General features: G+C 39.6%; 1 protein-coding gene across 2 annotated transcripts in view; it reads left to right on the forward strand.

Annotated features, from left to right (window-relative positions):
* Positions 1-14,771, forward strand: part of LOC133555033 (ELKS/Rab6-interacting/CAST family member 1) — a 488,824-nt gene that overhangs the window by 362,277 nt on the left and 111,776 nt on the right. For both annotated transcript variants that reach the window (XM_061904451.1, XM_061904452.1), the window contains one exon: positions 10,281-10,339. In XM_061904451.1, coding sequence (XP_061760435.1) covers positions 10,281-10,307 — 27 coding nt within the window. In that variant the 3' untranslated portion in view covers positions 10,308-10,339. The remainder of the gene's footprint in view (positions 1-10,280; positions 10,340-14,771) is intronic.

Below are 14,771 nucleotides of genomic sequence, written 5' to 3' on the forward strand. Positions count from 1 at the left end.
TGTTCTGCACCACAAATCGCTCCATATTATCTGCTCCTCGCTTGTGTTACCATATCTGAGTTATTGTGAAAAAATATGAGAAAATAACTACAAAAGTAGGCTTCATTCATGAACTGTGTTACAAAAAAGGTCAGTTATAACAATACTTATTGTTGGATATAGAGAACATTAAACGCTTTATTATTTATTACAAAATATTACAATTTAATGATTTGGTGTATTTGCAAACAGACAAACCAATATACAAAGCAAACTATAACCTGCTTTTCAAGGATGTACAACAATTCTTATCAACAAAAGATGGGAAATACAACCTTAGGCAGAAATGTAACCTTACAATTGAATGCCACTTTCAACCTTCAGTATAACAGTGTGTGGAATTCAGTTATGGATCAATCAAAGAAGTCAAATTAATCTACTAATATGATCGAGTTTGAGAAACTTTTCTAACTCATAACTTAATTACCATTTAATGAGAACTATATTGTAATTGTATGCATGTTTGAAATACTGCAGACCATAACCATAACCACAACCATATTCACAAGCCGTGATTTAGGGGAGATTCCAGATTATCATGATGAAGTGTGAGAATGTATGTGTTTGGCATGTTATGATACAAAGCTGGGGATTTCCATAAGAAGGAAATACCCAATACATGTTGCATATGTTTCAAAATTGTATAAATTGTTCTAAAACGACATGCAGCGGGGACTCCCTGTAAAAAACAAAACTATTTAAGCAGAAAACATAAAAACATGAAACTCAGCCGCCGATACTGACGGTAAAAAGTTGTTCTGGCAGTTGTTGGATATGAATTCAAACCATAATCAAGTATGCATCAATATACAGTGGGGCAAAAATGTATTTAGTCAGCTACCGATTGTGCAAGTTCTCCCACTTAAAATGATGACAGAGGTCTGTAATTTTCATCATAGGTACACTTCAACTGTGAGAGACAGAATGTGAAAAAAAAAATTCTATTTTGGTTTTATCTGACCACATGACATTCTCCCAATCCTCTGCTGTATCATCCATGTATTATTTTTGGTATAAACTCAACTTGTTGTGTTTGGAGGAAGAAGAATACTGAGTTGCATCCCAAGAACACCAGACCTACTGTAAAGCATGGGGGTGGAAACATTATGCTTTGGGGCTATTTTTCTGCTAAGGGGACAGGATGATTGGTCCGTGTTAAGGAAAGAATGAATGGGGCCATGTATCGTGAGATTTTGAGCCAAAACCTCCTTCCATCAGTGAGAGCTTTGAATGGTTGACCAAATACTTATTTTCCACCATAATTTACAAATAAATTATTTAAAATTCCTACAATGTGTATCCCTCGATTTTTTTTTCACATTCTGTCTCTCACAGTTGAAGTGTGCCTATGATGAAAATTACAGACCGCTGTCATCATTTTAAGTGGGAGAACTTGCACAATCGGTGGCTGGCTAAAAACATTTTTGTCCCACTGTAGCTCTTGTCTCAAAGTAGGTGTACTGTCACCACCGGTCACATGACGCCGCAACTTATTCAGAGTTTTTTTTGTGTGTTTTCCTGTGTGTAGTGTTTTAGTTCATGTCTTCCGCTCCTATTTTGGTGGCTTTTCCTGTTTAATTGTTTTTTTTCCCGTCGTAGTTTCATTTCTGCCCTGAGCGCTATTCCCAGCACCCGCTTGGTTTTAGCAATCAAGACTGTTTCAGGTGATTTTATCCTTCTTTGTGTGGACATTGTTGATTGTGGACGCATTCTCTGCTCCACACGCTGTAAGTTTTTGCTGTCCTCCAGCATTTTTGTTTACTTTGTAGCCAGTTCAGTTTTAGTTTCATTCTGCATATCCATCCCTAAGCTTCAATGCCTTTTCTTAGCGGCACTCGCCTTCTGTTTATTTTTGGTTTAATCTTTGGATACCTTTTGACCTTCACGCTGCCTCCCGCTGTCTTTGCATATTGTGATCATGACAAAGCAATTAGCTACCTGCTCCCACCTACTGATATTTAAGAGTATTACACGGTTACTCTGCCGAGCTCTAGACACCACAGACACTCAACAACAGCACATTATTTGTGGATTATGAATACTGGTTTGCAAAAAATATTTTTAACCCAAATAGGTGTAATGACATAATATCCCACAGCACACCAGTGGTTGAAAAACACTGCTCTACGGTAATGGAACCCATTCCCATGTGTCATATTGAAGGCTGTGTGACTGTTGATTGTTACAATGCTTTGCTTCATGTGTCTTAAAGGCTCACATGAGATATAGTGTATATAAACCAAAACCAAATAAGGTCAATTTTATAATATGGGAATTTAAATTCCTGTCATGTGGTCATGTTATTTTCATACTTCAGGTTACTCACTTTAATAATACAATCAAGCCCCTCAGTCTGTGCTTTACTCCATGAACTGCAAGTCCTGTAAAAAACGTTAAATCTGACATCAAGGGATGTTTATTATCATTACACACCTTCCAATTGTACTAATATATATTTTTCCTGCGGTATGGCTTTGCAACACTTTACTGTCTAAGTGTCAATGGTATTGTACTTCCGAAACAGTAGTTCTTTGTAAAAACAACTGTGACACTGTCAGAAAGGTCTTGATAATGCAAGAAATATCTGAAAAGTAACGATAATTTGTGACAATTTACCACATTTTTTGGGTGAGTACACAAAAAGAAAAAAAAAATGCAACACTTGTTTTTGCTACCATTTTTCATGATTTGAACTCAGTTCTAAAACGTTTACGATACACACAAAAGGCCTATGCCTTCCAAATATTGTTCACAAATCATGAAGTGAGTGAGCATTTCTTCTTTGCCATGATAATGGATAACATCCAGCAGGTGCACCTTCATGATCGTCTGAGACCAGCCGCCCGGACAGCTGCTGCAACAATTGGTTTGCATAACCAACTAATTTCTTCACAAACTGTAAGAAACCGTCTCAGGGAAGCTCATCTGAGTGCTAGTCGTCCTAATCAAGGTCTCGACCTGACTGCAGTCCGTCGTCGTAACCGACTTGAGTTGGAAAATGCTCACATTCGATGACGTTTGGCAGGTTGGAGAGGTGTTCTTTTCACAGTCGAATCCCGGTTTTCACTATACAGAGAAGATGGCAGACAACGTGTGTGGCGTCGTGTGGGAGAGCGGTCTGCTGATGTCAACGTTGTGAATCGAGTGGCCCATGGAGTGAGGGGGTTTTTGGTATGGGCAGGCGTATCTTATGGGCAAAGAACGCAAGTGCATTTTATTGATGACATTTTGGAATGCACAGATATACCGTTTTCCTGAGGCCCGTTGTTGTGCCATTCACCTGAGACCATCACCTCATGTTGCAGCATGACGATGCATGGCCCCATGTTGCAAGGATGTGTACACAATTCCTGGAAGCTGAAAACATCCCGGTTCTTGCATGGCCAGCATACTCACCGGATATAGTACCCATTGAGCAAGCTTGGGTGGTGTGGATCTGTGTTCCAGTTTCTGCCAATATGCAGCATGTTCACACAGCCATTGAAGAGGAGTGGACCAACATTCCACAGGCCACAATGAACAACCTGATCAACTTAATGCGAAGATGTGTTTTACTATGTGAGACAAATGGTGGTTAAACCAGATACTGACTGCTTTTCAGAGGCCCCCACACTCCAATAAAGCAAAACTGCATATTTCAGAGTGGCCTTTTATTGTAAGCAGCATAAGGCACACCTGTGCAATAATCATCCTGTTTATTCAGCATCTTGATATGCCACACCTGTGAGGTGGGATGGATTATCTTGGCAAAGAAGAAGTGCTCACCAACACAGATTTAGACATGTTTGTGAGCAATATGTGAGCGTGGCGCAGTGGAAGAGTGGTTGTGCGCAAACCGTGGGTCCCTGGTTCAATCCCCACCTAGTACCAACCTCGTCACGTCCGTTGTGTCCTGAGCAAGACACTTCACCCTTGCTCCTGATGGGTGCTGGTTAGCGCTTTGCTTGGCAGCTCCCTCCATCAGTGTGTGAATGTGTGTGTGAATGGGTGAATGTGGAAGTAGTGTCAAAGCGCTTTGAGTACCTTGAAGGTAGAAAAGCGCTTTACAAGTACAACCCATTTATCAATTCACCATTAATATTTAAGAGGAGTATGTATTTTCTGTATACAGTAAAAAGTTGTACATATTTGAGCTCAACTCATGAAAAGTGGGAGCAAAAATAAAAATGGTGTGTTTATATTTCTGCTCAGTATAATTAATATATGACAACTGTGATGGGTTATCATTAATGCAAATGGTTGGATAAGAAACTACCGGGGTTATACCTTTGACATTTTCTTCAACTTACATAGTGTAGCTGTAATGTAGCCGGGACAGAGAGACTTTGCGGTGTCTTGGCTGGGTGAGCAGGTGTCGGACACCTCAGTCTCCTTGGACGTATCGGAGTGGACTCTGCTCTCTTGGTTGCTTTGTTGGGTCTGCTCCTGTCTCTGGCCATGCTCTCTCCACCCCAGCGGACGATGGCGTGGAACACCGCAGAGGCCTCCACAGTGTATATGTTTATTTTACTTTTTATTCATAGCTGTATGTAGAAGTGGCTGGTTGTATCCACTGCTTTAATGTATTTAATGTCCTTTGTATTCTTTGATGTTTCCCTCTTACACACATGTGAGCGGGATGTATACTATGGCTATGGGTTGTTGTTTTTTTCCCTTGGCCTCAGTCTGGACCCCCTCTCCAGGGCCCAGGCTTAGACCGATTTTTTATTTCTATTTTATTTTATTTTAATCTTCTATTTTTTTCTCCCATTTCCCCCACTTGTTTACCTGTATCTCACCTTTTTTGTAAGGGGCGCTGGAAGCCGGCAGACCCGTCAGCGATCCTGTTCTGTCTCCCTGTAGCGTTTGTCTAATCTTAAATGGGATTGTGCTGAAAATTAAAATTTTCCTGAAGGAATAAATGAAGTACTATATAATCTAATCTAATCTATCTGTTGCACATTTTGGAGATATGTAGGATTTTAACAGGACAGCAATTAGGAACCAACTTTATTATACCCTGTCGTCATCCTTTTCTATTCATCAGCCACACCTGAATATCAAGTTGTTAACCCTTAGTGCTTCCTTTTGTGTCAGGTATACACACTTTAAAAACAACAGACCGTCTTGACAGAGGTCAGCCTATCAACATGTGGCTTTTCCTCATATCTGCTCTTTGACCTACAAGGTTACGAAAAAGCCCCGAAGGAGCGAGTGTGTGTTTGTGCGCGTGTGTGTGAAGTGCTGATGGGGTTTGTCAGGTCACACAGTCTGAATGTCACAGAAGTCCCCTGCGCTGAGACTGTTTTCCCTCCAAACACAAAACTCTACACCTCCTTTTATCTCTCGCTTTCATCTAGGCGTGATTAATTACTCATTTGTTTTTCTTCAACATGGTATCTTCCTTTTCCGCTTATTCTTCCCACAGATTGGTTTCAGCTATATATTTTAGTCCCAAGTGTCTCTTCGCCCTACTGTTTGAAAGTTTTTTCCTCTTCAACATCGCTCTCCGTGTAATGTTTCTTTTAAGATTTACTCAGACTCTTACTGTATTTGTTGATTTCTTCATAAATATACAATACGCCCAGCATGTGAGATGTAAATGACACGATTTTTTCCCTTAAAACTGTATTTGACAGGCAGGTACAATCCTAGCTTTTTAACTTTGTACCCATATTCTACTGTGATTTGTCAAGGTACAGGTGAAATGTAAGTGGAGGAGACAAGTGCTGGAAGTGCACAAAGCCTCTTGAGATGTACCCCAGCTCTGTGCCTCAGCATGAAGAGTGTGTGCTTTGACAGGCATATTGTGTCCATGTTGTACTCATTTAGCCATGCCAGCTCCACTGCCAGATACTTGGCGGCAAGCCCTGAAGGAAATAGAAAACAGTCTTAAAGTGTTTATCAAAATCTTAATTATACAACCCTTTTTGAGGTTGTTGTTCCTTTTCTACAGGCCTAACATGCTGCTTGCTTCAGATCCGTGAGAAGTTGCACATGGTACTCTTGACTCTGTGTTAGTGCGTTTAACCTGCTGGAATGAGTGTATATAGGTCTGGTTTTGTTTACCGGCTGTGTCACAGTCAGTCACCGCATGCTAACATTTAGCTGATAGCATGTTCCTTTGAAAGGCCATTATGGTAGCTGTTCGTTGCAGCCCACTGAACCTACCAAGCATGTCACAACCACTCAACGGCAAAAGTCACAATGGATTCCAACAAAGAGTCTTTGATTATGTATTGTAGTTTGTGCACTGCTACAGCATACCAAATGCTGACAATGCTCCTTATGCTAAAGCTACCCATTATCATTATATTAGTGCTTTATTATGGCTCTTGTTTGCAGAGTTTTATGCATCATGCATATACTAATAACTACTCGAGAATCATAACTAAGTCTGTAACCAAGAGGCATTTCCTCACAGGATGTTAGTAGACTATTGATGTGCATCCTCTGTTAGTAGTCAAACAGATTTCAGGTCTAACAGGGGCGTCAGTAGACCGAATACTGTACTGGGGCACACCAGGGGCACAAATAATTCATGTGAATGTGCAAAGCGCGCAAGCAAAAACATTTTTAGCACTTATTTATCAAAAACAAAAATACATAAATAGTGCTTTAAACTATGAAATCATATAAGATAATATTGTATGGATGTTTGATTAACCACCTGAGATTAACTAATGCATTTGGCCTACTTGTGCACTTTTTTACTCCAGACTTCTAAACTGCTACTGGTAAAAGCAAAAAGGAAGAGTAATGAATCTTTTTGAAATATTTATATTACAGTAACTGTTATACAGTTGACCAGTGGTTCCCAACTGGTGGGTCGTGACATAAAAGTGGATTGTGTGTCATTTTCAGTGAGTTGCAGTCAGATGTGTGCATGAAAAGAAAAAAATTTAGGGAGAAAAAAATGCAATTGTGGCAACAAAACCAGATATTTTTTGCCATTTTTCTAGTGACTATTAGTGAGTATTTTAGCAAAAGGCAAACCCACTAACAACTTGGAGGAGGACTGAGGACAGACATGGAAATATATTTTTAAAAAATCTGAATGGGGCAACAAAACCCGATATTTTCAGCCATCTTTCTGGTAACAAATACAGAAATGTTCCATTTTTTCTGGAAACAAAACCAGATGCTTTAGCTGTAGCCATTTTTCTGGTGACAAAACAAGATTATTTTTGTCAAAGACAAAACGATTAACAAGACAAGTCTACTGTGCTATTTTTTTGTGAAATAAATTTGAATGATTTAAAAATTTGGCTCACTACTTGATGATATGGAAAAAATGTTTTCTTCCTGAATATAAACCATTTGAGAAGCACTCAACTCATATATATATATACATATCCATCCATCCATTTTCTACCGCTTATTCCCTTTTGGGGTCGCGGGGGGCGCTGGCGCCTATCCGGCCCGCCCCTTGGCGCGGGTGACACGGCGGGCTCCGCGACCGACGGCCGGGGTTCGCTCCACACGCAGTGGGCTCACGCAGGGGCTCACCCTGCCCGCCACCCCGTCGCGCGCGCGTAACGCGGTCTGCCCGAGACGCGAGGTCCACCGGCAGCCGATATATTTATTTATATATATATATATATATATATATATATATATATCCATCCATTTTCTACCGCTTATTCCCTTGTGGGGTCGAGGGGGGTGTTGGCGCCTATCTCAGCTACAATCGGGCGGTACACTCAAATATATATATATATATATATATATATATATATATATATATATATATATATATATATATCCATCCATTTTTTCTACCGCTTATTCCCTTGTGTGGTCGCGGGGGGTGCTGGCGCCTATCTCAGCTACAATCGGGCGGTACACTCAAATATATATATATATATATATATATATATATATATATATACTCAAAACATTGATGCAGAGGTCCTAAGCAGAACCAGCAGACAATAATCAACATGATGTTTCATGTTAATTGGAAATTCCCCCGACAGCTCGTACAGCAAATGAATATGTTTGTCTTGATACAAGGAATAACGTTAGCTAACATAGCATCAACTTAAGACAATGATGTTGCCTAGCTAGATAGGACTTCACTTACATCTCTCATTCCTCGGTGCTTCTTCCCCGCTGTGGGCGAATAACTTTCTCAAATCCATCTAGGAATTACATATTGAGTCAAATCAAAATAATATATTTAACAAATTGTCGTTGGGTAACGTTACCTACCTCAGCAGTGATTCTCATCCACTCTCTCTCTCTCTCTCTCTCTCTCTCTCTCTCTCTCCCTCTCTCTCGCTCTCTCTCTCTCTCTCTCAACTGAAGTCGATCTCCACACGTGAATAAATTACCATATTAATTAACCATGTGCTCATTGTTACATGGAGTGAATACAGTAGCAATCAATTACCATACTAAGTAGTATGTGCGCTGTAGTTTATGTTATGTAGACTTGAAACTCTGAAGCGTTTTTTTTTAATTGGTGAAATTTTTACTGGGGCACTGCAGATCAATATTGGGCACGTGCCCCAGTGAAATCTGTCTGGCGACGCGGCTGGGTCTAACTACTCTGGCTGTCAGACGTCAAGGCACTAGATTCTCAGTCAGTGGAGACTGTGTTGTTCCTAAGTTCAGAAAAGATTTTGGACAGTCTTGCTTTTCCTCTAACAGAGCGAGAGTGTAAAACACTTTTTCTACTGAATTAAAACTGCAAACTAACCAAAACATCTTCACCGGATATCTGAAACTGTGGCAGAAATCCGAGCAAAGTTGTACACATTACTAATGTATTGTAAATTTGATTAATTGTATATTTTGTAACATTTTAACATGTGTTTTGTATCCTATGAGCCCTCTGTGGACATGTGTTGAAAATTAGCTTTTTTCTTGCTAGAACACTTAAGGCAGTGCATCTGGTTTGTCCAGTGTAACTGTTATGTCCACGTTGTCGCGCAGTGGGAGAGTTGCCTTGTGCAACCCGAGGGTCCCTGATTCAATCCCCACTTACTACTAAACTCGTCATGTCCGTTGTGTCCTGAGCAAGACACTTCATCCTTGCTCCTTATGGGTGCTGGTTAGCGCCTTGCATGGCAGCTCCCTCCATCAGTGTGTGAATGGGTAAATGTGGAAGTAGTGTCAAAGCGCTATAAGTACCTTGAAGGTAGAAAAGCACTATACAGGTACAACCCATTTATCATATTAAATAAATAAATAAATAGTAAAGGTAATTGTGTTTTCAGTTCTAGAGGTATATTTCCTTCCAACATTAAACATTTTAACACCATGAGAAACTACGTTTTTTGGTTAGGGGTTGCACAGTTTGAAGGATGATAACTAAAGTCTCACTACTTGTAAAATGACAATGCAAGTTTAGGTTTTTGATAGAGATGTCCGATAAATCCTTTAAAATGTAATGTAGGAAATTATCGGTATCTGTTTCAAACACTAAAATGTATGACTTTTTAAAAACGCCGCACTACAGAGTGGTACACGGACATACGTAGAAGTAGAGAGCGCCAATAAACCTTAAATGCACTGCCTTTGCATGCCGGCCCAGTCAAATAATATCTATGGCTTTTCACACAAACAAGTGAATGCAAGGCATAATTGGTCAACAGCCAAACAGGTCACACTGAGGGTGGCTGTATAAACAACTTTAACACTGTTACAAATATGCGCCACACTGTGAACCCACACCAAACAAGAATGACAAACACATTTGGGGAGAACATCTGCACCGTAACACAACATAAACACAACAGAACTAATACCTAGCACTAACTCTTCCGGGACGCTACAATATACACCCCCCGCTACCCCTACCCCCCCACCTCAAAAGCCCCCCCAACCCCGTCCACCTCAACCTCCTCATGCTCTCTCAGGGAGAGCATGTCCCAAATTCCAAGCCGCTGTCTTGAGACACGTTAAAAAAAAATGATGCACTTTCGTGACTTAAATAATAAATATGGCAGTGTCATGCTGGCATTTTGTTCCATAACTTGAGTTGATTTATTTTGGAAAACCTTGTTACATTGTTTAATGCATCCAGCGGGGCATCGCAAAAAAATTAGGCATAATAATGTGTCAATTCCACGACTGTATATATAAGTATCGGTTGATATCGTAATCCGTAATTAAGAGTTGGACAATATCGGAATATCGGATATCGGCAAAAAAGCCATTATCGGACATCTTTAGCTTTTGATGTGCGGTTATACTGAATATTTTGAAATATATATTTTGAAAACGATAACTATTATGTTTTGTTTGCACCACAGGATGATGAGGAGGGGATATGGGCATGATCTGACATCACCGTGGGAACCTTCTGTACAAAGTGAGTACCCATATATGTAATATCCAGTACAGATGTTTTCATGATCATCTACACAATGGGCTTCAGTTGACAAGAATAACCACTAGCCAGGAACAGTGGTCGGACCGCTGTTACCACAAGGTTGCCCACCTCTGACAGAATGAAGTGGAATAGCACATGGTTACTTTTCTCATGGCTTATGCATTTTAGTTGACTAACTAGCGATATATGGCTGCCTTTCTGTTAAAGGTCCATGTGCTGTTTAAGTGCTTTCCATTCACTGTCTGCATAGTTATGTGGGTAACAGAGTGCAATTAGATTTAAATGTGGCAAGCAGCCTAATAGGAGTATACCAGGGTCCAGTGGTGATAAAAACGACACAGTGACACAAACCAGAGATGGACCAGTCTGTCTACCCCAAGCCAAGATGTTTTTTTTCAGCCGTAGTAAAATTTTACCGGGCTACCCCACCCCGTTGTGTTCCTGTGTGTGGGGTAGTTAATTACAATACAACACTGAACAGTCATGATGTTTTCTTTAAGACTGCAAGCTGAACAAGCATAAAATGAAGAATGCAGAGTCATAAAGGGCAATTCCTGTTGTGGGAGTTTTATATCGAAGCCCCCCCATGGACCCAGGATGCCTTTGAACGCAGACGTGCTGAAAGAGGTCTGTTCAGGGAGGCTTATGGTTTGCTTGGAGCTTATACTGTTCATGTGTTTAAAACAAAGAGACAAGCAGAAAGAAACATGGATGAAGAGATACAGGGCTGACTGGGGCTGAGAAGAAGGGTGCCTATGTGTTTGGTTTGTGGGAACTAGAGGGAATAGCAGACATGGTACACTCATAGTTTCCAATCAATCTCATGAATTCCCCTCAATAATCCACAGGTGGACCATCACAAGCGGTTGGTCTCTCTAAACTCAGTGACTCAGTTGTGCATTTTGCCCTAATGCTGCTTTTAGGATTAACAGTCTTATAGTTCACCGGTCCCCAACCACCAGTCTGGCCGGGGGCAGGTCCTTTGACGCATTTGCTACCGGGCTGCAGAAAAAAAATGGTTTATAAATGACTCCATTATCTCTGATTTATTTTCACCTGTCCCACTTCACACACCAATAAGCATGTTCATAGATAGATAATAAAACTTCTGAGAGGAAGTCGCCATTTGTTATATCTGTTACATGGGACAATGCACATTAATGAACGTATACCAGTGGTTCTCAACCTTTTTTCAGTGATGTACCCCCTGTGAACATTTTTTTAATTCAAGTACCCCCTAATCAGAGCGAAGCACTTTTGGTTAAAAAAAGAGATAAATAAGTAAAATACAACACTATGTCATCAGTTTCTGATTTATTAAATTGTGTAAGATTGCAAAATATTGCTCATTTGTAGTGGTCTTTCTTGAACTATTTGGAAAACAGAGATAAAAAAATAACTAAAAACTTGTTGAAAAGTAAACAAGTGATTCAATTATAAATAAAGAAGTAATCATCAACTTAAAGTGCACTCTTTGGGGATTGTAATAGAGATCCATATTGATTCATGAACTTATTTCTAAAAATTTCTTCACAAAAAAAAGAAATCTTTAACATCAATGTTTATGGAACATGTCCACAAAAAAATCTAGCTGTCAACACTGAATATTGCATTGTTGCATTTCTTTTCACAGTTAGTGAACTTACATTCATATTTTCTTGAAGTATTATTCAATATATATATTTATAAAGGATATTTGAATTGTTGCTATTTTTAGAATACTTTAAAAAAATGACACGTACCCCTTGGCATACCTTCAAGTACCCCCAGGGGTACGCGTACCCCCATCTGAGAACCACTGACGTATACAATATAAATGTGCCAGATTGTAGCCAAAGGCTAATTTTCCATCTGCAGTCCCGAGCAGGTAGATCAGGGGTCGGGAACCTTTTTGGCTGAGAGAGCCATATAAGCCAAATATTTTTAAAAGTAATTCCGTGAGAGCCATATATATATTTTTTTAACAGTGAATACAACTATACGCGTGCATTTTTAAGAAAGACCAACATTTTTAGAGTATAAAAAGTCTCTTATTCTTTTAGTAACATTGTTATTCTGAGGCTAAAATACTTCTTACCATTAATCCGACTTCTTGAACAGGTGCGGTAGAAATCCGGATGGATGGATGAAAATGCATGAGAACGTTTTGTATTTTGAACGTTATTTTTGACACTGTGATTACCAGCGGAATTATTCATTACTTATCGTGTCAAGCAATGTCAGCTAAGATTTATTTGAGAGCCAGGTGCAGTCATCAAAAGAGCCACATCTGGCTCTAGAGCCATAGGTTCCCTACCCCTGAGGTAGACGGTATGTCATATCCTCAACCTGCCCGGACCATGTCATTGCACAGGTACACGTTCAGGGTTCTTACTAATTGAGTTGTATTTTTCATACACTTACCTTTTGCTGTATTAAATTATCTGTCACATGTGGAAGGCTGGTCCCTGGTTGCGAAAAAGGTTGAGGATCCCTGTTTTAGTTGATTGCAAATAGTTTGTCTTTCCACAGTGTAGCTATATGATTTTTGTATTTTGTTGAGTCTCTCTGTGCGCATGAGTATCGGCACAAGCCATGTAGCCTATAATGTAGTCCATGTGTGCCATGAAGGCAGCAGTGTCAGAATTCACTGTCATAAAGGACCACACTGCTCCCATTCTGCCTCTTTTTCCATCTCTGCATCTCTTTGCCATCTTGTTTGATCCTCCTCCGATTTTGCTAGTGCTGCTCTGTGTATTCCTTTAAGGTAAACATAGGACTCCTGACTGGCGTACTGCGTCAGTATCTTGAATCAGATATACTGTTGTGTGTATGCATGTGTGTGCATTAACGTGTGTGTGTGTTGGTGTTTCTTATCCCAATCTAATACAATAAGCCAGGCACATTAGCCTTTGGCGCATAGTGGTGTTGTGGCTCGCGATATCAATGCTGCTCATCTATCCACTGCTGTTATTTTCGCATTTCACAACGTGAGCGCAGCTAACGTGTATTAGCCACCCTTTATGGGAGAACAGATGGGAGCTATTTAGTGGTGTGTAGCTACAGCGCAATAAGGCCGGACCTAATCCCTATATCCTGTCCCTGAGTGAGCCCTCCTTAATATGAACAAACAGAGATGACAGCACAGATAGGCAAATAGACAGACAAATAGCCCAGGATCTGTGGTTCTGGGCGGAAATTACAGTTTGAGCAGGTATTCTTGCATTCTTTAATCCAGGGATTCTCAAACTGTGCTGCATGTACCACTGGTGGTACACGGACTCCATCTAATGGTATGCCAAGGAATCACTTGATTAAAGTCGAGAGTTTTAGTTTCCTATAAGTTCCTAACTTTTCCTGTTATCTTTCTTCCTAAGTGATTTCCTGAGAGGAGTCCAGGTATACATTTTGAAATGTATACCTGCACTTGTCACTTTCAAAAAACAAACAACATTGTGGCTAGCTTAGCAACAATCGTGTTCCCATGTTTAGTTTTTACAAATTTTTACTATTTGGTTCTTATTTAGTTTGCACTTTGTCTGTGTTATTATTATTATTATTATTATTATTGTTGTTGTTATCATTATTATTATTATTGGCTTTTATTTAGTTTGCACTTTGTATTATTACTGTTATCATTATTATCAACTCATTGCCTCATTCTTTTTATTTTCATATTTTAATGACGTTAGATCTGTGTTGTTGTTTTTGGGGACAAGTGTTGTAAATTAACTTTGGCTACAAACACTATGATGCATACATTGGATAACTTTTTCAGATATCTATGTTTTTGTATCTGTTCCTATTTCAAATAAACCTTTATTTATATATATATATATATATATATATATATATATATATATATATATATATATATATATATATATATATATATATATACACACATATATATATGTATATATATATATATATATATATATATATATATATATATATTAGGGGTGGGCAAATTAATGCATTAATTACGAGTTAATTCATCAATCTATTAACGCCGACAATTATTTTAACACGCATTTGCGTATGTTGTTTACATGCTTTTATTTTGTTAACGCCTTTTCTTAACAAGATGGCGGCCCCCTGACGGGCGTCGCCAAAGCATCAATGGGGTCTTGGTAAAGATGGAACATTTGGCAAAAATACCGGACAATTCTGCAAATTTCATGGCTGGCTTACAGCGTGGTCACTCCGGGATCACTTACAACCGCCAGACAATTCTGGATGTGGATAGATCGGGCCGTTTTGGACTGAATGACGCGTGCTTGCTAAAAAGGCTAGCTAGCATGGGAATACTTTGCCGGCTACATCCAGCGGCCGGTGAAGCAGCGGAGTATATGTGTTGTCTGTCTATTTATGAATAATGCAGATGAGGAGTGTTGGCTGAGTTCTTAACGTTTGCTTTCAGACCGTGCAT

The sequence above is a fragment of the Nerophis ophidion genome, linkage group LG06, assembly GCF_033978795.1.
Source record: "Nerophis ophidion isolate RoL-2023_Sa linkage group LG06, RoL_Noph_v1.0, whole genome shotgun sequence".
NCBI lineage: Eukaryota > Metazoa > Chordata > Actinopteri > Syngnathiformes > Syngnathidae > Nerophis > Nerophis ophidion.